The following is a 22681-nucleotide window of genomic DNA, read 5'->3' as shown; positions in this document are numbered from 1 at the left end:
CCTCTTCCCATTACATTCTTTTTTTCATTGATCCAAAGCTTTACAGACTTATACAGGAATTGTAAAAAAATAATTTTGTGCTTTCTCACTACACACATCTAATTCTCAGTTCATATTTCTTTTCAGGACCACCAAACAGTGGTAAAACAGCATTAGCTGCAAAACTCGCTCTGAAATCAGACTTCCCCTTTATTAAACTTTGCAGTCCAGAAGATATGGTGGGTTATACAGAAACTGCAAAATGTCAAATCATCAGGAAGGTAATTTAACTTTTTTACTTTTTATTGTGCCATATTAATGATGTAAATGAATAGATGTCAACCCCCCCCCCCCCCCAAGCTTCCAAATAGTCTGAGATTACCTTGGTATGCACATTTGTTCTTTTTTTGCTTGTATCTCAAATTATCAAAAAAAAAGAAAAAGTCAGCAACCTAAGTTCATTATTTATCCATGATGGGAGCAGTTTGAGGATTAAAGAGTAAGAACTTGCGAGATGTTTTCAATTGTCTATAATGGGCTGCAAATGTAGGACGGCCCAAGGGTGATGTTCAGTCCGTATCTGTGTTTTCTTGCTAATATATTTTGTTAATAAATATGTTTGAGCTATTGAATAATTGAAATCTTAGTTTCTGCTATTCCTATTATAATTTATTTTATGAACTTGCTGTATATCTTTTAACCACCCATTGGACTACGACAGCCTGTAACGTCATGTTGATTTTTGGTCTATATCACATGGATATGACAGAATAATTTGTCATCCAGTTGCTGCTGCTTCCTAAGGCATCATTCTACATTATTTGCTTGCCATGAAAAGGGGGCACTGCGGGTAGCCCAGATAGAAATTAACTGGCCAGATGACTGGTTTAGAAAACTAATTATTAATTACTTCATTTACAAAATTTGTTTTCGTTGATGATTTTAAAAAAACTGCTAAGAACATGATGTGAACTCAATTTTAATATATTCATTAAAAAAATTTCAATAAAAAAGTATATTTTATTAGCTTCCAAAAAGGGAAAAGTGGAAATGGTCAGATGGGCTGGTCAAACTGATATGAGGACAGTGTTATAATACATGCATGTCATATGTTAATTTTGAATTGCATTTCTTGCATTAGATATTTGATGATGCATACAAGTCACAGCTGAGCTGCATTGTAGTTGACAACGTAGAAAGGTTACTGGGTAAGTCTTGGCAGATAATTAAATTTTTCTTGTGGAATGAATGAATGGTATTTACCATTAATTTTCTCATGCACTTGAAAATTACCTGATTTAAATGGTACATTTCACAAGTAAGGGATGATTTGATTATGCAGAAAAGTAGAAATAATTAGCAAAAAAAAAAAGTTTCACTGGTTCCAAACTTATTGACTCTCATTTTTGGACATAATTACTTTTTAACATAATTTTTTACATAATTTTTTTAACAAATTTATATAAACATTGGGGATAAGCTTTTTTTTTAAACCATCTGCATAATCATTCAATTCGGTATTGCAGTTCAGAAACACCAGATGGTATCACTTCTCGAACACAGAACCACACATAACTACAAAATCATAAATGTTTGGACAAGCACATGCAACACATTCAAGCAATTAGCACAGAGGAACATCAATATCTCGACACACGGATAACCCAATGACTCTGGTAACACAACATCCATTATTCCCATGGCTGGCACAATACCAAATTCAATGGGAAATCCCTTTAACTTGACACATGATGAGCAAATCCTGTTGATGATACAAACCTTAGTCAACTTCATTTAGTACTACATTATCACAACTCATTTTCAGAAATTGCCTATTTGTTGATCAGTTCAAAAAAATTTATGACATCGCTCACTTGTATTTCACTGATTCTGTTCTTTTTTTTAAAGTTTATTTGTCGATTGATATTTGTAGATTCTTCCTCACATCTTTGGGTTTGGTGTTACTTCCCTTATTTCTTGCTGTTTGGAATTAGAAAAAAAGACCACAGACAGATGTGAATGATGTCTGATATTTTTGAGCGAGAGATGGTTAAAGCCTAGTTTTCCTAGAAGCAGGTTCTTCTGCAGCGTGTAAACTGAATAGGACCATTTCGGGTCAGCAGAAATGGACAACTTTATCACTTTATGCGTTTGTGTTTTCCTAGCATGGCGCATCATCTGTTCTGTCGGCTGTATGTCCATGTATTTTTGCTATTCTGCACAATAAAAAAAAGGGACTGAAAGGAAGGGGAAAGAAAACGCAACAAAAGTAAACAGAAGATCTGCAAAACGTGTGGTGCATGACTCATTTGACTCCTCCAGAAGCTGTTGGTGAATCATGGCTGAAGTTGTAAAGTGCTGTTGTGAGGCATGTTACACTCTGTAGGAAAACAGTCGTGCCACTTTTCCTATTGGTGAGGGGACTGTGTGTCATGCTGGTTGATCCACGTTGCACACAGCAAAAACTCTGCTTCTAGGAAAACCCGGCTTTAGAAAGCTAGATCAAAATGTTTTGAATGAAAGTTTTGCTTATTTTGAACAATTGCACTGCTCATTCACAAATAAAAGTAAGATCTTTCAATCGAAACAGGATATTTCTGCCTAATTCCAGATTATTCCCAATATGAAAAATTTTCATAGAAAATAACAGACCAAAATTAAATCCCCTAAAAATATTGTTATAGTGGGATTTATCATTCTAGAGGATATGGTTTTATCAAGAGGATAGACTGTATAATAGATTCATTAGACTGCAGGCAATTCCAAACAAGATTTGAAAAAATATATTTGTAGAGGAATTTATCGTTATATTGAACATTATTTTAGCAAGGTTTCACTGTATCTTATAAATATATGAGTCGTATAAACAAGACTCCTGTATTCAAAATTTTCTGTTTTCTACAGAATTATTTCAAGAATATAGTCAGCGCTCATTATAACGACCCCCATCTTTCCATTAAAAACGGATGTTATATTGGAAGGGAAACATAGGATAGTTATGTGAAAGCAGTTAGGAATTTTTCATAGCAATCATTGCAACAGAATTGGTTGCTATAATGCTGGGTCCTTAGAATGAGTTTTGACTGTATTATTGTCTGTGTACAAACTATTAATATTTACTGTGCTCTCTTTCTAACAAATAAGTATTTAAAAAAGTTTTTGTGCTTTAAAGTTTTTGGCATGTTTTGATGGTTTAAACCAGTTTCTAACATTAAGCTTATGCTAGTGACTCAGACTAATGTGGCATGTACAAAGTGATATGTAAATGCTGAAACTTTTATGTAACTGCAATTTTATTTCTTTGCTTCAGATTATGGTGCTATTGGCCCGCGATATTCAAATCTAGTCCTTCAAGCTCTATTGGTACTAATGAAAAAACATCCGCCCAAAGTGAGTTTTATTAGTAACATGCATATAGTTATCCTGCTTTCATAAAATCATGGTTTATGTAATTTAATGACTGGTGCACATGAAAAAAAAGTCACTTTTTTAAATAAACAAAGTTACTGATTATTCTCAATTAGGGCCGCAAGCTTTTGATCCTCTGCACCACTAGTTGCCAGAAGGTCTTGCAGGAGATGGAAATGCTCTCTGCTTTCACATCTGTGGTGCATGTTCCAAACTTGAGCACATCGGAGCATCTTTTGTCTGTACTGGAAGACGTTGAATGCTTCAACCGCGAAGAGTTGACTAGGATCTCAAGGAAAACTCAAGGACGAAGGTGAGAGTATTCACTTGGTGTATGTGTGCTTAAGCCTCTCTTGAAATATTGAAACATTTGTGGGAAAATTTCAGATTATCAACAACAAATCCAATTTACCCATTCTGTTTCTGTATAAACTTTGCTTTCTTGTGACATAAGGTTATCTCTTTCAGGTGTTGGATAGGCATAAAGAAGTTGTTGGCGTTCATTGATCTAGTACGCCAGGTGAGGGCAGTGTTTTCATCCAAACTTTATTGTAATTTGGAAATGTTAAGCTTGTAAAATAAGTGATTCCCAAGATGTGCTCATTATAATGATCCCCATGGTTAGATAGAAAACATAGGATAGTTATTGTATGAAACTATTTGGACTCACCGTGTCCATGAATTTAATGGAACGGTTAATAATATACAGTTATAAATGGTTTATTAATATAATGAGCATCGATCATACAAATAAATTGAGAATAAGAGCTTATTTGTTAATGCGACTAATCAAAATTATTTGTTTCTATTCGAATAACAGATGAACACAATGACTATATCAATTTTGACATTTCATAGAAGCTTGTTGGTTGGTAGCAATTCAAACTCATAGCATTATACAAGTGTGACTCAGGCACAGTGTGAATGAAGACTAATCAAAAAGGAACCAGACTTTTTTTTTCCTTTCAAGAAATATTTTCTATCACTATTCCTGTGGGTTCTGATAGCATTGCTAATTTTTTTTTGTATCAAAAACATTTGTCTTAAAAGCAAGGACAGTCTTATGACCTCAATGGCAAAAGGTCTCATTACAGGGTTCGCACATCCTTACAAACTCCTTAAATACTCCTAACTTTTCATTTCCTTCTGGAAGGGCCCTTATAACTCCTTACTTTTTGCAGCCACGCCTGAAAAAGTCTTTTTCTTCTCTGAAGGGATGATCTTTCTTACAGTAGGCATTCCCTATGGTGATGAATAGCAAGCATTGCCTAGAAAAATAAGAGGAAGCTTCCCCCGAATATAAAGAGGAAGAAAAGAGAAAAAAAAACGCTCTCTCCCTTTGTAATAGGAAATGTGAAAGCAGGGGATGGGATTGGAACATCCAATGGTTGTGCATACCTACCAACCGTTACGATTTTGTCGTATTTAGTAAATTAATACGATTATACGCTTTTGCTTCTGAAAATATGATTTTTTACCGAATCGCTAGTTTTGACGTGTTTTCCTGAATATGTCGCAAATTGGTCAGCGTTGGAAATCGATGGTCCGTAGAACGACATCACTCCGCTGAACCAGTAGCCGAAAATTCCCCCATGCCCAGTGGTGAGAAAGTTTTTACTAAATGCGGCGAAACGATGTCTCGAACCTCCTATATTACGCAGTATACTGAGTGCAGACCTCGCAGCTTTCCTATTTTTCCTACTATTTTCCTACTTTCGCCGCAATCGTCTTTTTTTTTACTGCAATTCTGTCCTACTATTCCTATTTTATCCCTCCTTCCCATTTGCTTACAGCCAATATCTCACTACGAAAATTCCGAGAAACCGCGAAATGTCATTGCTTTCCGCAGTTTTTTTTGACGTGTTTTATTCACATTAAACTCGCTGCTGAAAAGAAATGAGTTACATAATGACGTTACGCATTTGCGTTTTCCAAGCGTGGCGCATCGGCTCAGGACGGCTATATAGTATATGACCCTGGCGTCATATACTCTATCGGCTGCATGCTCCGGTTTAAAGGGAAGAGACACAAAACGAAAATGAAGGGTAGATCGCTGAAACGCGCGCCACACGACGCTTAACTCCTCCAGAAGCAGTCTGCCAATCACGCCCGACGTAAAGCGCTGTCGTGAGCCGTATTGCGCTCTGTAGGAAAAAAATCGTACTGCTTTTCATATTGATGAATAGACAGCGTGTCGCGCTGGGTGATTCACGTTGCGCGCGGCATAGAAAACCTGCTAGTAAAACCCGGCTTTTAAAAGTGACAGCCCGAGCCACGTCTGGTTTTGCAGGGGGGGGGGGGAGGACGAGCCGATCAGCCGCTATAGCTGAACCCACTTTTTTTAACTTTCAGAAAATAACTTTCGGGTATCTTTATGTTAGGGGTCATTCAAGTATTACGTCAGCATGGATGGGGGATTTTCGATTTGCTGACTTGATGACGTGGAGGGGGGGGGGGTGGATGATTCTTACGTCATCAACTACCCTTTATAAAAAATATGAAATATTCTTAATGGTGTCTTACTCGGTGCGCGAAAAACGAGTAAAACTTTTCGCTAGTTTGTGGGCACCTGAACTGACATTCTCCCTATTGAGTCCCCTACAGAGCCACTCTAGTGATCTTCAAATACTTAGCGGATCCAAATGCTCTGGAGCTGTGCCGCGCGTCATATAAGTGATCCGTGATTATGCTGCAGATCACTTAAGTAATCTGGGAATGTGCCGCGGATAACTTGAGTGATGTAGAACCGCACTGGTGGCAGGACCAATGCTCTAAAACTTTGTCACATGTCACTCAAGGGATCACTTAATGTGCCACAGATCGCTTAAATGATCTGGAATTGTGCCACGAGTCACTTAAGCGATCTGTAAATGTGTCACTTGGTTCATTGTTACAAAAATAGATTTAGGGACAGGCCACATTTGGTCCACACAGGCCGAATGTTTACCACGGGTCAAGGGCTTAGAGAGGTAGGGTCACAATGAATTTTTTGAGCAATTTTGGGTTCTTAGCCTTCAAATACAAAAATATTTTGTGGATTAAAAAAATAAATTTTTGATCATCTGGGGGGGAAGCCCCCAATTCAGATTCCACCAATAAGCGTTAGGAGGAAGGGGGCAGAGTGCTGACAGGGGGAGGGTGAGAGTTTTGCTGACTTTTTCTGACAAGAGGGGAGAGTCAAAAATTGCTGGAAATTTGCTGTCGTAATACTTGAACAGCCCCTTATTTTAAAGCATACATGTGCTCAACACATGGCCTAAATGTGGCCTGCCTCAAGTGGCTCGTGGCAAATTCTTACTTCAATTGAGCGGCCCGCGGCACATTCCCAGATTGTTTGAGAGTGATTTCCGGGGGGGGGGGGGGGCTTTCTTTCTTTCAAACCAAGCACAACTCAGGTCTATTACCATCTATGGGCAATTTACTATCTAGGAAGTTGTGCTGGAAGTGTGTGTGTGTGCCTAGAGTTGCTGCAAATATAAATAATTTTGTAAGTAAAATCTTTGTCGGCTGTGGTTTTTATTTTGAATAATTGGAGGGGGAATGAATATCACTTTTAGAATTTTTATAATTTATGGGATGCTGTTATGAGTTATATCTTTGACTAATACTTGAAGGTTTTAGAACACTTTGGTGACGACAGAAAGCATGTATGTAGATTGATTATTTTATGAATTCTTATGATGCTGGGTAACAAATCAAAACTTGTAATTTTTGAACCACTTCTACATCTATATTTTTGAGAAGAGGGAAAGTTTGTTTGCAAATTAAAAATAAATTTGCATATGTGCCCCGCCCCTTTTTTGCCGTAAAACTTGTAAGTTATGAAGTTTGCCATGACTCCTTAAAAACCGCTTGAAACTCCTTAAAAAGTCCTTAAAAACTCCTTACTTTTCATTTTGAAAATTTTGTATGAACCCTGCATTATCAATAGGGTTTCCAAGTGCATATCGTCTGCCATATGCAATAACAATGAGATTTGAGCAGTTTCATCAACATTTGTCTGATTTCCATTGACAAATCCTACGAATGTTATTTAATTGTGTCGTTTTTGATTGCAAGGTCATTTTCAGGATTAATATCATTTGGTTCAAACTTGTGGGTAAATTTTACAGGTTATGATTATTTTAAATTAAAAATATATAAATAATGTTTAAGTGGGGATACCGAAAGCCAGAAAGCACAAAGCAAGGGATATCTGTTTATTAACAGTTCGATGTATATAGAGATGTAAAATTCTCTCGAGAATAATCTTTAGGAGGATATTCTTGAGAATGTTCTCTCGAAAGACTGTGATTATAAATAATATTCTTGAAATTATTCTCTGGAAGGACTACTTTTACAAATTACTGGGAAATATTCTTATCGAAAACAATAAGAATTGTTCTTAATAATTGTATTAATTTATAATAGTCCTTCCAGAGAATATTCTTGATTATTCTTCAATTTTTACATCCAAGAGAATATTCTCGGAATATTCTTGTTCTCGGAGAATATTCTCACCTAACATCTCTAAATGTATAGTATTTAATTCGAGCTTTGTCAAAGAATCTGAAATATGTTTGCATATTTCAATTTGATCGATAAATCTTTTATTTTTAATCTCCATTTCTTTCCGTGTAGACGGAGTCTGAGTTCAGGGTTAGCAAATTCCTGTCAAAACTGGAAGAAGAAGATGCTCTCGAATGTGAGTTTTTTTTTATTTCCTCATTATTGCTTTCTAAAAGTTCTGAATGATAAAAAAAAATAATTCTTTCAAATAATCTCCACGCCTAACAAGATCATGACCAGCTGCTCTGTCTCAATGAAGAGATTTTAGCAGCTTGTTGAAGATCTGGGGCCATGCTGCGTTTATGTGTTGTCAACCTAATTTAAAGCTCTTTTCTATGTAATGCTTGTTATAGTGCTGCCATCAATTTTTCAAACTATGAATGAAGTGCAATGATTAAATAATTGGACTCTGACGTCTCAAAGTTATTTGGGAAAGGTGGGTCATGTGTAGGGATGATCAGATGAGGTGCCTACAAAACAGGGACAAATTCCAGAAATCATTGTTAAAAGCCAGAACATCTATTAATAACCCGGATGAAACTGGAACACTTTCAAAATACTTATTTGGTGGGCATTACGGTGTAAAATTGCAAACTAACAATGTATTATAAAAATATTAAAATATTATCACACTGCTTCTACACAGAGGCGAAAAACGAGTAAAACATCAGGATATGGGAGTGATGGTTGCGAGATGTCCCGTCCCATATATATATATATATGTGGTTCAAGAGCATATGCCATGAATGGTGAGATGTGTTAAATTATATACTCAGAAACTGGGGGCTACGGCCCTTCCATCACAATATCAGTACTTGTGTAAAAACCAATCAGCATGGTATAGTATAATGTATGCTATGACAAATGGAAATTTTTTCTCACATAACAGCATCATAATAACTGGTTAGCTTCCATCACAGATGTAAACTTGTATCCAACCCGTGGGGCTTCCCCTCCCCCTACATTTGCCACCATCTCCATAATACCCTATGTAAATATTAGATTTGAGCACTCCCTCCAGATATTTACTATAAGTTCACACCGATAGCTCCCATAGTTAAAAAAAAAAAGTCAAGTTTTCATGTCTCGAATGAACAAGCGTATGAATTAGACATTTACGCAAGTTGCAGCGTGTTTAGCAAGTGCTTTTTGTTTTTAACTTGGTTACTCACGTCAAGACATAACTTGTATTAGACTACTCGTAAATCAAGACATTCACATAACTTAAATTGGATTACATGCAAGTTGAGACACAACTTAAACTGGATTGATTGCAAGTCAAGACAGCTGTAACTCAAATTGGATTACTTAAATGAAGCCTGTTGAGGCATTCGCAACTGAAACTGGGGGGGGGGGGGTAACTTAAGTACTCTTAGTCTTATATTATAACGTTTATGCTTTTACAAACAGTCAACCCTCTGTTTATATGAACTTACTGATTCGTTTCAGAAGACTGTTTGTAAATGAAATCGTTCAGGAACTTAAGTAGTTTTTTCTCCCCACACATATATATATAAATCAATGTAATTGATTGATTCGTTCCAAGAACTCCGAATATTTTCAGTGTGAACTTTAACAGTAGTGCTTTATGCTCAAGTGTGTAGCGTAAAACCAATTGAACTTTTTACACTAATATTGTAAACACATTTCTCTCAAAGAGATAATCTCAACCTAATGAGATAACAGGCTTATATCCCATATTGGAGCAAAGGCCAGGCTTTTGCTGCGGTTTCTTTTGTATCATCTACAATCTCTCAATGTCAAACCCCTCAAAATTTCTGCTGGCAATCTGGCCACAATTCCTTCAAAACTCAATTCATTTTTAATTTTATTCATTTCTAAATGGGCTACAATAAGGGGAAGAAAATACAAGCAGGTTTATGTTCGCTAAACCATCCCCATTCCAACCACAATATTGCATATGAAAACAGGCCTACAATGGTTGAAAATGGGTTCGCCGTCCTTTGGTTACATAAAATATTAACATGGCAAAAATGTAACAGTGAAATGATAAATTCCTAGCGTAATATCTAACGTAGCCGCTGTGGTGGTCGAGTGGTTATAGTGGGTTATAGTGACGGACTCGCAATGCGAGGATCCGGGTTCGAACCCCACAGTGGTGGTCGGCTGAAGTTGGTTTTCTGTGGTTCCCAACTTCAAGGCGCAAATGCAAGCCGATGTCCCCGTTAAAAAGTCTCGTCACAGAGAGCAACAGTCCTACAACGATAAATCATTCAATCATGACACTTCACTCATAGTTAGAAAAACTGGTGGCAGATGGCAGCACTACACATAACAAGCATTACAGAGAAACAAAAAAACTTCACGTCAGGTTTCACTATACGTACACGCACATTCCCGCATGTACCGATTCGTTTGGGGTTCCGCGGGGGGGGGGGGGGGGGTGTAGCAGTAGTAGGTAGGGCCTCCAAAAAATAGCTCGGGGATCCATGATGTTCTTAAGTCAGCCACCTCGTTGGGCAATTTGCCTGTTGTGGCATTGTATTTGTATATTTGTAGCTACAAGTTAAAATGGAAAAAATATTGAAAATAATTCTATTTCATTGCACAAGCAAAAACCGGGACAAACAGGTGTCCAAAAGTCTTTTTCAGGACAGGGTGAAAAACAGAAAAACTGGGACATCCGGCCACACTAGTCATGTGGCATGAGTCCCTAGGTTCCAGTATCTATAGCATGTTGTAGTTTTAAATTAACTTTCAATTTGAAAATTTAAAAAAAAAAAAAAAATAGTTTTCAAAATTTTTTTAATGAGATTATGTTGGGGAGGGAGGTTCAATATTCTTTGCTACTTAGAGGCTTCATGTTAATGTTGACATGTCTGGACATAGTGCTTGCCATCGCTAATCACCGCCTAGTGGAGATTAAATTAGCTGTCATTATTACATTCTAATCACTGAAAAACAAATTACCAATGACAATGTCATTACGTCCTGAAAAGGGGACACGTATTCATCCCATATGAAAGTCATCTTGTCAATTGGACTATTGAGAGGCAGAACTGGCATTTCACCTTTTGGCAAATTTTGTATTTTCCGTGTCAAAATGAGACATTTGAGACACAATTGCGACAATCGATATCATGCATGACACATAGTTGCTTGAGTCCTCCCCACCCAAAAAAAAGGAAAAAAAACTGACGTTTTGTGTAAATTCTTAGGGCATAGTTCCCCCACCTAGAAAATTGGATTTTTATAGTCATAGTCATTCTGGCGATATAAGAATTTTTTTGAGTCTGGGAGATGAACTACAAATCTTAGATTTAATAGCTTAACTGGTATGCAGGAGTTAAGGGGAGAGTTTTGTATTTTTTTTTTAACCGTAAAAATACCCTTTTCTATAAAAAATCTGGTGTATGTTTATGCTTAGCAGCTATATTATGAAGTAGCGAAATATAAGTGGTGAAAAAGTTCTTTTGAATGCACAAGTAAAATTTTATTACATATCCCTTCAGTGTAATCGCCAGAAAAGTCTTGTGCTTTTTCCTAAATGTTTGAGAGGCATTGCATGGCATCATCAAAGTGGTTTTGATGAACATGGTTAGGTCCACACTAGTATAGATATGTTTGTTGCTTCATGCAATCAACTTGACGAAACATTTCTCATAAAACTTAAGCCTGACCAGGGTATCTGTCATCATGGGAAGAGCTACAAAAAAAAGGTTACAGAAGTCAAGAAAAGTAACGAAATAAGAAAGAAAGTCACAGATTTTTTTATGAATTGGTTTTTGTATGTTTTCAGCAAGTTCCTGTTCTTGATTTTGTCCTATAAAAATTATGGGTTCTTATTGGGCTTCCCATTGTGAAAGCCTGGCAGATACCTGGGATCATATTGGTTGGTCAATTGAAGATGGTTTTATTTTTTTGGGGGGGGGGGGGTTATACTTTGAGCATGAATGATGGTGGGTTTCAGTGTAAAAAAAAAGAAAAAAATCTGCACAGCGAGTAGCAGATATAACCGGGGGTTTCTATTGATTGTCATTGCACCAAATCTTGACAAAAATGCTTCATTTTTCATGCAAAAGAATGAGTGTTAATTTGCCAATGTCATTAAATAGCAAGTGTCAAATCGCCAAATGTTAAATTCCCAATCCTTATTGCTAAATAACCCTAAAATAAAGTTAAAGTAACTTAATGAGAGTAACTCTAAAACAGAGGTTTTCAACCGGGGCTCCGTGTGCTACTCCCAGGGGCTCCGCGATGACTCGAGGAAAATAAAAGGAATCAGTAAATTTGATAGATAAGTAAATAAGAGAAGCCTACAAGGTTCTGCCGTAAAAATTATGTACAGAAAAGGACTCCTCGAGTCACACAGGGCTCAACCATAGAAATTATATACTGAAAAGGGCTCCGCGAGTCAAAAAAGGTTGAGAACCACTGCTCTAAAATAACAAACATTAAATTGCCAATGTCGTTGAATAAGTCAAGGGAATGTCACCAAATTTTCTTTTTGTATGTGATAGACTCTGTGATGACAAATTATTGGTACCATGTTGGACCTTTTCTTCAATTCTGAAGCGATTTCCAGACCATTGACGCCCAGCTGTTTGACAGGACATTTATGTCGCAGCTGTTCATGAAGTGACAGTCACTCACTTTCCATGTTCCCATTCATAGCACACTTTTAATTTTTTGACAAATTCCAGGACACGTCTCACTGCCTCATGGCTTGCAATAGGTTTAAGCATTGTCGTGCCTGTCCGCTGCTCACTTCTCTTTCCCAGTACTCTGCACACAAGCTCTGTAACCTCTACTCTCAAGCTACATGTTTAAGACTGTACAAAAATGTCTGACTTTCATTTTTATGGTCGTTCTATTTTCAGCTGTCTCTATGCAAAAACTTTCAAAACATCTCTCTTATTGCACCTACAACATGATTTCTATGATTGAACTGCTTATAGATTGATGATATATTTTCATAACAGGGTTTATAAATTCCTATAAAAATGTAATTTTTTCTGTAACTTTTTATCTTGTTGTACTATTTCTGCAGGCGATGCATGAGGAATCAATGGGGATGTGCATATCAGTGAATGAAAAATTTGAAACTGTCTAAAAAGATCAGCAGCAGTTGAGAGAGAAACTATCAAAGTATTAGATTGTTTGTGTCGTTTGTGTGAAGATAAATCAGTCTCTTTAAGTGCTTTTAGAAAATAAATAATATAGAGAGTGTCTGTGTGTTGATAGTGTACATGTAAATTTCGAAACTTGACTTTCCTCTTCCCTCTTCGATATACCATAAATGCACAAATTTATCTCTTCTGGAGAGTTCTGGCAATAATATTATGTATACGTGAATATCAAATATTAATGATGCATTCTGATTTGCATGCCATAGGGCATACTGCTTATATAGGATACATTTGGTGGACTTTTGTTGCAATTGTCTACAATCCTACCAAGCATGCATTTCAGTTTGTGTGAACAAAGTTCTCCCTTGCACTTTATACTTGTAACATACTCTCGCTGCTACTTTAGAAGATTAACTGATTTGTTTGTGACTGGTCATACAAGAGAGTTTATCGTTGATGTTATTAATTAGTTGCACATTGATATATTTGCTTACGTATCGGGATGAGTCAAAAGTTTTGCTATATTTTAACTTTTTCTTGTAGTGTGTTGTGAATGCCATGACTATGCGATGCAGAGATCCAGTTATTAGATTAGCCTTTATGGCCAGGCTTTAGGCACCAGAATCCATGTGTTTGACTTGATTATTCTTCGTTACTGAATTTCTTGTAAATTGAGCACAATTCTTTTCAACCTCGGTTGCTGTGCTGTTAATGTTTGTACCATCTTTTGCAAAAGGTTTATTGTTTTTTTGCTGCATTATGGCCCAATCAAAACTCTCAAATGAAACATTCTTGAATTTGTTAGTGTTGTGAGCGTTAATCTTGACTCTTTAAATTTCATGTGGAACTAAGTGATGCACAATATGTTAGCCCAATGTCTACCATAGCAGGGTTTAAGCTAGATAAATTCCTTTAGCAAAAAAAGCGAAAATGGGGGTAAAAGCTTTAGCAAAATGCTACAATGCTAATGATTGATAGTTGGATGTCTACTCGTTTCGTATCTCCTGCACGCATTTTTGTGCAAGTGACTACTACTTCTTTTGCATTCTAAGATTTTCTTTTGCATTTTGCAAAAAATGTGACCATAGTTTATACCCTGTACCTCTTTTTCTTTGCTTTTGTCACATGCTACATATGGCGCAAATTATGTTTATGTAGAAATATAGCTAAACTTATGACTCGCCTCAATCTTTTTATTGAATATGAATATTTATATCTAGAGTGTATATATATATGTTTCACTCATTTTCAGATGTGAGGCTATCTGGCATAGCTCTCCATCAAATATTTTGGTCCTATCATATGATGTAGAAGAATATATATATATATATATATATGTGTGTGTGGTAATCTGTTTTTTAATCTTTGTTTCTTTTACCAAAGTTATTTTGTACAATTTTTATGTTAATTTTGGTGCTGATGATTTTTTCAACCTTCACAAGTAGTCAAGAACATACCTTCCGGCATGCACATGAGCAGAAAAGAAACTGTTTATGTGTCCTGAATCATTGATAAATCATCAATCGATGATTCAGCAGCCTACTAAGCAATGCAAAGCTGCTTAATGGTTAAAGAGATCCCAGAAGTAATGTGTAATTATAAAATTTAAATGAGTCTTACCAATATTTTCGAATTGACTATTATTACTAGGTCAATAGTATCTTGAGGTCCCAGTCTCTTGAAGCAAACTTCTCTTAACATAATGGAAAATTCATTCATTTTACCTCCACAAAAGGTGGTGGCAAAATTATATTTGCTGCTTCTCCACTTACAAAAATGGCTTACTCTTAGCTACGGCCCTTCCATCACAGTATCAGTACTTGTGTAAAAACCAATCAGCATGGTATAGTATAATGTATGCTATGACAAATGGGAAATTTTTTCTCACATAACAGCATCATAATAACTGGTTAGCTTCCATCACAGATGTAAACTTGTATCCAACCCGTGGGGCTTCCCCTCCCCCTACATTTGCCACCATCTCCATAATACCCTATGTAAATATTAGATTTGAGCACTCCCTCCACATATTTACTATAAGTTCACACCGATAGCTCCCATAGTTAAAAAAAAAAGTCAAGTTTTCATGTCTCGAATGAACAAGCATATGAATTAGACATTTACGCAAGTTGCAGCGTGTTTAGCAAGTGCTTTTTGTTTTTAACTTGGTTACTCACGTCAAGACATAACTCGTATTAGACTACTCGTAAATCAAGACATTCACATAACTTAAATTGGATTACATGCAAGTTGAGACACAACTTAAACTGGATTGATTGCAAGTCAAGACAGCCGTAACTCAAATTGGATTACTTAAATGAAGCCTGTTGAGGCATTCGCAACTGAAATCAGATTACTCGCATGTCCAGACACTCGTAATTCATTTTGGATTACTTACAAATCCAAACACTTGTAACTAAATCTACCACTGTATTATTGAAAATACAAATACAAGGCCACAACAGGCAAAATGCCCAACAAGGTGGCCGAGAAATAAAATATCCACGATATCGATATATTAAGGACAGACATTGTGCCGTCTTTTTTGTTTGAAAGGGAGTTAAACAATTCAGCTTGGTATGGCCGGTACGATACAACTTTTAGTATGAAGTAACTTGTAATAATAAATTGAGATTATGTATTTTATCGTATCTGTGTGTGCAAGTCAAGTCTTAGCAGATAAAGCTTTGGTTCTGCGATTTGATTGTTTAGCTTTCTTGTACTATGTATATACATGTGTGTGTATTGAATATAAATGCAAATGTTTTGTCATTATTTTTTATTTGTATTTATAAGTTTTTGTATCATTAGACATGAAAATCTCTGAAGCAACAGTTAATAAGTACAATAAATAAATAAATATACAGGGTGATTCAGAAAAGAGGGAAAAACTTTAAAAAGTGATAGTTCACACCAATAGAAACTGCCATCAAAGAATGCGTGGTCTAACATTAAGCGCTAGCACATTTCAATTGCCACTTCACAAACGTTAAAATTGCATTCCTGTTGAAATTTATCAGGTGAAAAGAACACCATGCATGCAAATGTAACGTGAGGAGGAGGAAGAAACCGTATGCAAATCTGTGTCACAGTGAATAAAGGGTGCGGACACCAGTCCTGTGAAGTTATTCTAGCGTGCAACTGTGTTCTAACAGTTGTAATGTACGGGACAATTGCGGGCTGGCAACAAGTTTTAATATTTGCGAAGCTGCTGTTTTGAATGTTAGCGTTTTGAATGAGCTGCGTTTCATGTTAGACCATGTATTCTTTGATGACGATTGTTTGTATTGGTGTGTACTATCACCTTCTTAAAGCTTTTCCCATCTTTTCTGAATTACCCTATATAGATGAAATAAACATTTGAGTACTTCCGCCAAGTCTACGAATGTAATCTACCGATTTCTGTGGATTACAGTAGTTACTTGAGGTGCAATGAACATCATCCTTACCCACTGAAAGTAAAATTTATATAAGACGTTTTAGACTGTAAATGAAACAGCAAATGATGTTTGTGGTATTGTCACTAATCATGGCTGCTGTATTAATAAAGCGTATAGGCTTTGTGAGTTAACAACTGCATCAAAACTTATCAATTTATCATTTGTATTGATTATTGCACGCTACTGAATGATTGACAGACCGTGTTGCAATGTTAATTTGCATCTTGTTAATTTTTGTGTTTCCTTTGGTGGGAACCGCATTTGTCAGAAATCCCATTGGAATAAGGATGAAGTTCTCATTCTGTTTCACCGTTAATTATAAACAGTTTATCCATTAGTGATCAGACTAGCTTTATAGTGGGTCTTTCTAAGACACTTAAAAATTGATCATACACTGTATAAGGTTTCATAATGTAGAGAACATCGAGCTACTGTGATAGTGTTGCTTGTTTGAATGTTTCTTCTCGTTTATTTTGTGATCTTTGTATTGAACATTCCTTCTCGGTGTTTATGAGTGAAGTGTGTGAATTTCACAATTTATATTGTTGAAAAATTTGAGTATGATATTATAATGTGTATGAAGTTGATGCTCATATCTGTGTTACTTTTATCTGAAGGAGAAATAAATTATTGATGCTTGTTATATATTTCTTGTTTGAAAGTTTTTTTAAGAACTCCCTTTATATATATTCGTGTTAATCTCGACCCCCGATAAAACCATCTTTCAAGTAAAAATGTTTATTTTATCTGATTGTTTAAATCTGGTCTCTTCCCAGAGGTACCAGCAATCTCTTAAAGCTTTTCATGTTCAAAGTAGGTGGTGACGAGCATGCAGGACCGGATGTCCCCGTGGGCAAGCGGATCATTGTCTGGAGCTCTTCGGGTTATCAAGCATGAATTCACCCTTTATTATGTTGTCATTAATGAAGCCACACAAAAATAAAATGAATGTCCCAAGGCGAATGAGTAAATTTTTATTTCTTGCGGTAGCTGTTTGTATGGTAAGTATGGCCCTGGTGAAGCCATACACTTGAAACATCCATTTTTCTTCAGGACTGATAGGGGGGGGGGGCAGCAGGCACAGCATTCCTGCTTAAAATTGAAAAAAAAAACCCCAACTTCAGCCGAAAACTGCTGTAAATGTAGAACCAGTTTCCTTGAAGCACATAACTGCATAAGCATTCCACTCTTACTTAACTGTGCATGCATCTCATACTCATTCAACTGCAGAATTTCAACAAATTGGTACACATCGGAATGTGTGTGACCCCTAACATATTTATGTTGTCGTAGTAGGGTTACCAGATGTCTTCCTTTTTTATGTCATTTCAAGCATCCTCTAAGTTTTAGAAAATTCACCCTTTTGTCCTTCTCTTTAGATTTTTCTTTTCCCTCTAAAACACATCTGTTCATTGACATGAGTGTTTGTGCGTGCGCTTCTTTCCCCACGACTTATTTACACGCTTTGACCAATCACTGTCAAAATTCCCAAAATACAAGAACCCAAGTTGCAAGCAGAGCTACAAATACTATTTTAACCACAGCCCCAAGATTGGTGAAAAAAACGTTTCTTTTTAAAAAAAACCAAAAACATGGTTTTTTGGTTTAAACCAGTTTTTGGTTTAAATAGCATTAACATTAAAAACAATAAAATTTCTGAAAAATCATTCAAACTTCTAATAATTAATTGAAATAAAATGTTTATTCATGTAATTAACACTATTCCCATATTAATTAATATACAAATATTTCTTACATTTTAACAAAAATCCACTTTTGCAATTTATTATTTTTTGCTTAATTCAATGAATTACTGTGCTGTTATGTTGTTGTTAACCATATAATATAAAGGCTTTTTCTCCAGTTACTTTCAGTATGCTTAATTAGAAAGCTATTTTGCAAAAACTGCTATAAAAATTAGGTGAATATAATGTATTTAATAAAGCATAAATAATGCAGATTAATTAGCGATTTATGATATTTTACGATATGCAGGGTGATTATAACTAAAGTTCTGATTTCAAAACACTTTAAAAAAAGAACCATCATCACAATGACTTCAAAATTTACATGAATATTCCTGAAGCAATGGAATTCTAAATGGCAAAGGGGGAAAATATTTATAAAATGTAAAATTAACGACACTGTACTCATTTAACACGTGGGAAATTTGCTTGCAGAATGGAAATGATAGCCAGTCGGCAAAATAACTTAATTAGTATTGCACGATTTCATAATTCATGGAAACATTACAAAAACGAAGTAATTGAACAAATAAAACTACAACTTATATATATTTAAGAAATGTTAAATATGTTGTCCACTGTGTTCTGGCTATCGGGTGAAAGCACAAAAATGCTTGTTCAACAACATATTGGGTATATGTCTTATCTGGCTAGAAAAAAAATACCTGCCTACCAATTTGCGAGTTTATTCTCAAATTTTTCTATCAGATCGTATATTCATGAGCCCCGTCCATAAAATTTGCCCGTAAAATTCTTATCGTAAGTCCGGTAGTACACTATAAAGATATACAAAAGTTCTTGTATAGAACTTGCAAAGGGCAACCATTAAACGTATCGGTTTCACTTGGTTTTTACAATTTCAACCAGATCTAATTTCGCGGCACCTGTGCTGTGCGCGGGTGGGCCAATGCGTTAAGACGGCACTGGCCTTGGTCCCCGGAAGGGGGGGGGGCGAACTTGGGGATCTGCCCCCTCCCCCCCCCCGAAATGTGAGAAAATGACTGAAAAAAGAGGGAAAAGATGGCCAAATCTATTCTATCACTTTGGTTCCCCCGAAATGAAAGTAGTCCCCCTCCAAACAAAATTTCTGGCTACGGGCCTGCACCCAGGAACGATTTTATTACATTTTTGTTTTTTACTAACCTAGGGATCCTGCTGCAAGATGTTGGGGAAGGGGGGGGGGAAAGGGCACAGATTTTTCCACAATACAAGTGGGCTATTTCTCGGGGTCTCATAATTTTTCGGGCCTCCAAATTAAAAGCAAAACTATTTGACCTCAATGGAAGCCATTAATTTATTTTGGAAGGGGCAGTGCTGTGTTAATGCATGGGCTCACCAGGGGCCCCTCCCCCCTCAAGTACAAAAGGAGCTTCGTGATAAATGAGGGCTGGTTACAATTTTCAGTAATTTGAAGGCGGGTATTTCTAGCTTGGTGAGAGAGGGCAGCAGAAAAATCACTTTGCCAGTGCGGGCCTATATATATGGTGCACTTAAGACGGCCCTGCGGGAGGAAGGGGGTGTAACCAAAGGATAGAACAACAAGCTCTTGATCATGTTATCCCATCTCCACCGGCTATTTTCCTCGCATTTTGTGTAGGGAGAAATCCCCCTCTCTTCACTGTGGTCATAGTAGTTGACTTTGATTCTTGCTTTGGCATTGGCCCGTTTATATCAAAGTTTATATCAAATCTTAAAAACCACCGCGTACTTTCACAGAAAAACATGTCAACCAATACTTTCTAAAAACGACAACGACGTTATCATCAGGGCTATTGCCCGAAATGCCCAGGGGATGTAAAAATTTTTTTACGAGGCATGCATTTTTTTCACACAACTACTACATGACCTATTTTTTGCATATAAAATATTTATTCGTGAATGTAAATTTTTGTGGATTTGTCCAGCCCTTTTTATTATCTATCCACATATTCAGGAAAAGAAACTATAATCGGTGCTCTTAACCAGGGACGGTTCTTTGGCCGTCACAGCTGCGTGGGGCACCGCCAGGTCAGTACCTTCTAAAGTAGAAGCTCTTGCTCTAGAAGGTGTTGGCCAGGTGCGGATCCAGGTCGATGTGTAGGGAGAAAAGAATTGTGTAAGTTCGTTGGATCGTCCTGACGGGACGGAAAAAGTTTCCAATATTATTCGGTTCTTACCTTTCACCCCCCCCCCCCGGATCCAGTGGCGTCGGAGCTGTGGGTGCTCGAGCACCCACGAAAATTTGTAAAACAGGTCCGAGCACCCACAGAATTGATTCAGAAATCGAAATTTCCTATATGGAACTCAAGACGAGCACCCACAGGTTCGAAACACTTCCGACGCCCCTGCCTGGATCCGTTCCTGAGCAAAGGCAGACATCTTCAGCTGCTGTGAATGGAGCAGAGGTGAATATCTTCAGAAGCTGAGACAGACATCGTAAACTGCGAAATGAGTGGAGGAAGAAATATTCAGCTTCGAATGGAATGAAGGCAGATGGATCCAGGCAACACATCCAGGGCGATGTGTCGGCATGGGCGGAGATACACGGGGGGGGGGGGGGCGTGGGGCCGCAGCATCAAAGGTGAAGTCGACAGATATAATGCATATATGTATAGATGAATAAACATTATCATCATCTTGCCCCCCCCCCAGACTTCCAAGTCTATCTCTGCCTATGTGTGTCGGAGAAGCGACTTCCTGTGTAAGTGCATTGGATCATCAGTATTTCACGGGACAGACAAATTTCTCCCATACTATTCGGGCCTTGGGAGGGGCGATCGCCCCCCGTCTGGATCCGCACTTGGGCACTGCTCTAAGAGTGCGAAATTCGAGTTGAAAAAAGAGAAGCACCCTTGCAGGGGGCACAAAAAATAGGTTCCGCGCAAGTAGATATCTTCTCGAGTCACCCCTGTTCTTAACGCATATTGGTGCATCAGGCCCCCTCCACCCTTCAGAAGCAGGGCCACTGTGTCAGATTTTTTTTTTACCGGATATTCATTACTCTGTAATGAATTTATAAAAAACCATGGATCCCATATCCTACAGCATGGCTCCTAGGCTGGGATCTCTGGTACGCCTCCAGGCAAAACTTTTCATGCCCCCCCCCCCCCCCCCTCTAGAGTAAGTTTATAATGTGGGAAAACACACACACACAAAAAGAAGACAATTATCGTCCCATGTCTGCTCCCCTCTAGTTGCGGCCTTCGGGAGCAGGCGGATCTTGTGACCCGGGCGTCGGATCAGAGGGGGGGGAGGCACCAAAATGCGTGCTTGCCCCGGCTGACTAAGCATGCAGTTGCAGTCCCGCCTGCTCTTGTGGGAAGGGCCGCAACTAGTGCGGGGAGGGGGGTGCGAGCGGGTCCATATTGCGCCTGGAGCCGGACCAGAGAGGGTACCACTTTTAACCCTCCTTCAACATTACAAAGGGCGCCAAAATGTGATTTTGTCCGGCTGACCAAGCATCGACCCTGTTTGCGGGAAGGAGCCTATGGGGGCCCACCCAGAGACGTAGCGTGCTTTCTCGGGGATACAGGGCAGACTTTCTTGGGGGCCTCTTGAAAATATTTATTATCATGCAAAATAAGCCCTCCTATTTGCTTGAGGCAGTACTCTGGTTGCCCCAGCACTTTTACGGGACAGGGTCCATCCGGGGGGGGGGGGGAAAGCTCTGAATAATAGGATTTGGTGAACTATTTTTCACAGCATTTTTCATTCAAATTATTAGGTGAGCATTTCCAGCCAGAAGGGGGTGGGGGCTTAGATGTATCACTTTGTTCGGATGGGTGCCAGGACCGTCTTAAGAGCACCATGGGCCCCCGGGACAAGTGATTTTTCTGAGGCCGTATCAGGCAAATTTACATGCATACTCCTCCGAAATTTCAACTATATCTCATTTTTGCGAGGCTCCTTTTCCTCTTGAGGCTCCACGCGTTAAGACGGCACTGCTGACAGGGCATAATTTTTTTTCATAAAATAAATTCATTACAGAAGGGCTGGTGAAAATTCTGGCTTGGGGCCCGCTGAAGATCTGTCTAGGGGCCCTGTTCCAAGATGCGAGGGGGGAAATGTAGAATTCACAAACATAAAGAAAAACATTCTGAAACACGTTAGAACTACATTTTAAAATGTAGATTAATTTAAAATTACTTACAGCATATTCCTCTTAACACACACGTTCCCACTTAAAAAGTTTTCTCACTTAGTAAAAGTTAGGATCACGAAAATAAGTTGTACTAACACTTATTCAAAAAAATTTACCGTTTAAAACATTTTTCCGCCAACAACGCTTTTCATGAATTTTTGGTAAACGCTATAAGTGGGATTCACTGTATATGAGCTCTTCAATGTTAATTATACTTTATGTTATAATGTTATATTCCTTTCAGTTTCCGAATCTGGTTACTTTGGCCCACCCTGTACGCACCGCCCATGTATAAGCTCTTAAATATAAAAATCTTAAGATGAGAAAAGAAAATAGCCGATTCTGCCTGTT

General features: G+C 37.6%; 1 protein-coding gene across 2 annotated transcripts in view; it reads left to right on the top strand.

The window, feature by feature from the left end:
- The window catches only part of LOC149081415 (vesicle-fusing ATPase 1-like), a 31998-nt gene extending 18873 nt beyond the window's left edge, over nucleotides 1–13125 (top strand). Inside the window, exons 14-20 of one of the 2 annotated variants that reach the window (XM_089238241.1) lie at nucleotides 127–260; nucleotides 1121–1187; nucleotides 3290–3369; nucleotides 3504–3700; nucleotides 3856–3907; nucleotides 8008–8071; nucleotides 12947–13125. In XM_089238241.1, the coding sequence (XP_089094367.1) occupies nucleotides 127–260; nucleotides 1121–1187; nucleotides 3290–3369; nucleotides 3504–3700; nucleotides 3856–3907; nucleotides 8008–8071; nucleotides 12947–12957 (605 nt within the window). In that variant the 3' untranslated portion in view covers nucleotides 12958–13125. The remainder of the gene's footprint in view (nucleotides 1–126; nucleotides 261–1120; nucleotides 1188–3289; nucleotides 3370–3503; nucleotides 3701–3855; nucleotides 3908–8007; nucleotides 8072–12946) is intronic. The other variant, XM_089238240.1, reaches the window with a different exon arrangement.
- The last annotated feature ends 9556 nt before the right edge of the window (nucleotides 13126–22681 follow it).

This window comes from Pholcus phalangioides, unplaced genomic scaffold (genome assembly GCF_987345545.1).
Source record: "Pholcus phalangioides strain wild (caught in Gottingen) unplaced genomic scaffold, Ppha-v1.0 ptg000010l_1, whole genome shotgun sequence".
Classification (NCBI taxonomy): domain Eukaryota; kingdom Metazoa; phylum Arthropoda; class Arachnida; order Araneae; family Pholcidae; genus Pholcus; species Pholcus phalangioides.
Note: the sequence above shows the minus strand (reverse complement) of the source record. Positions and strands in the feature narration are given on the sequence as shown.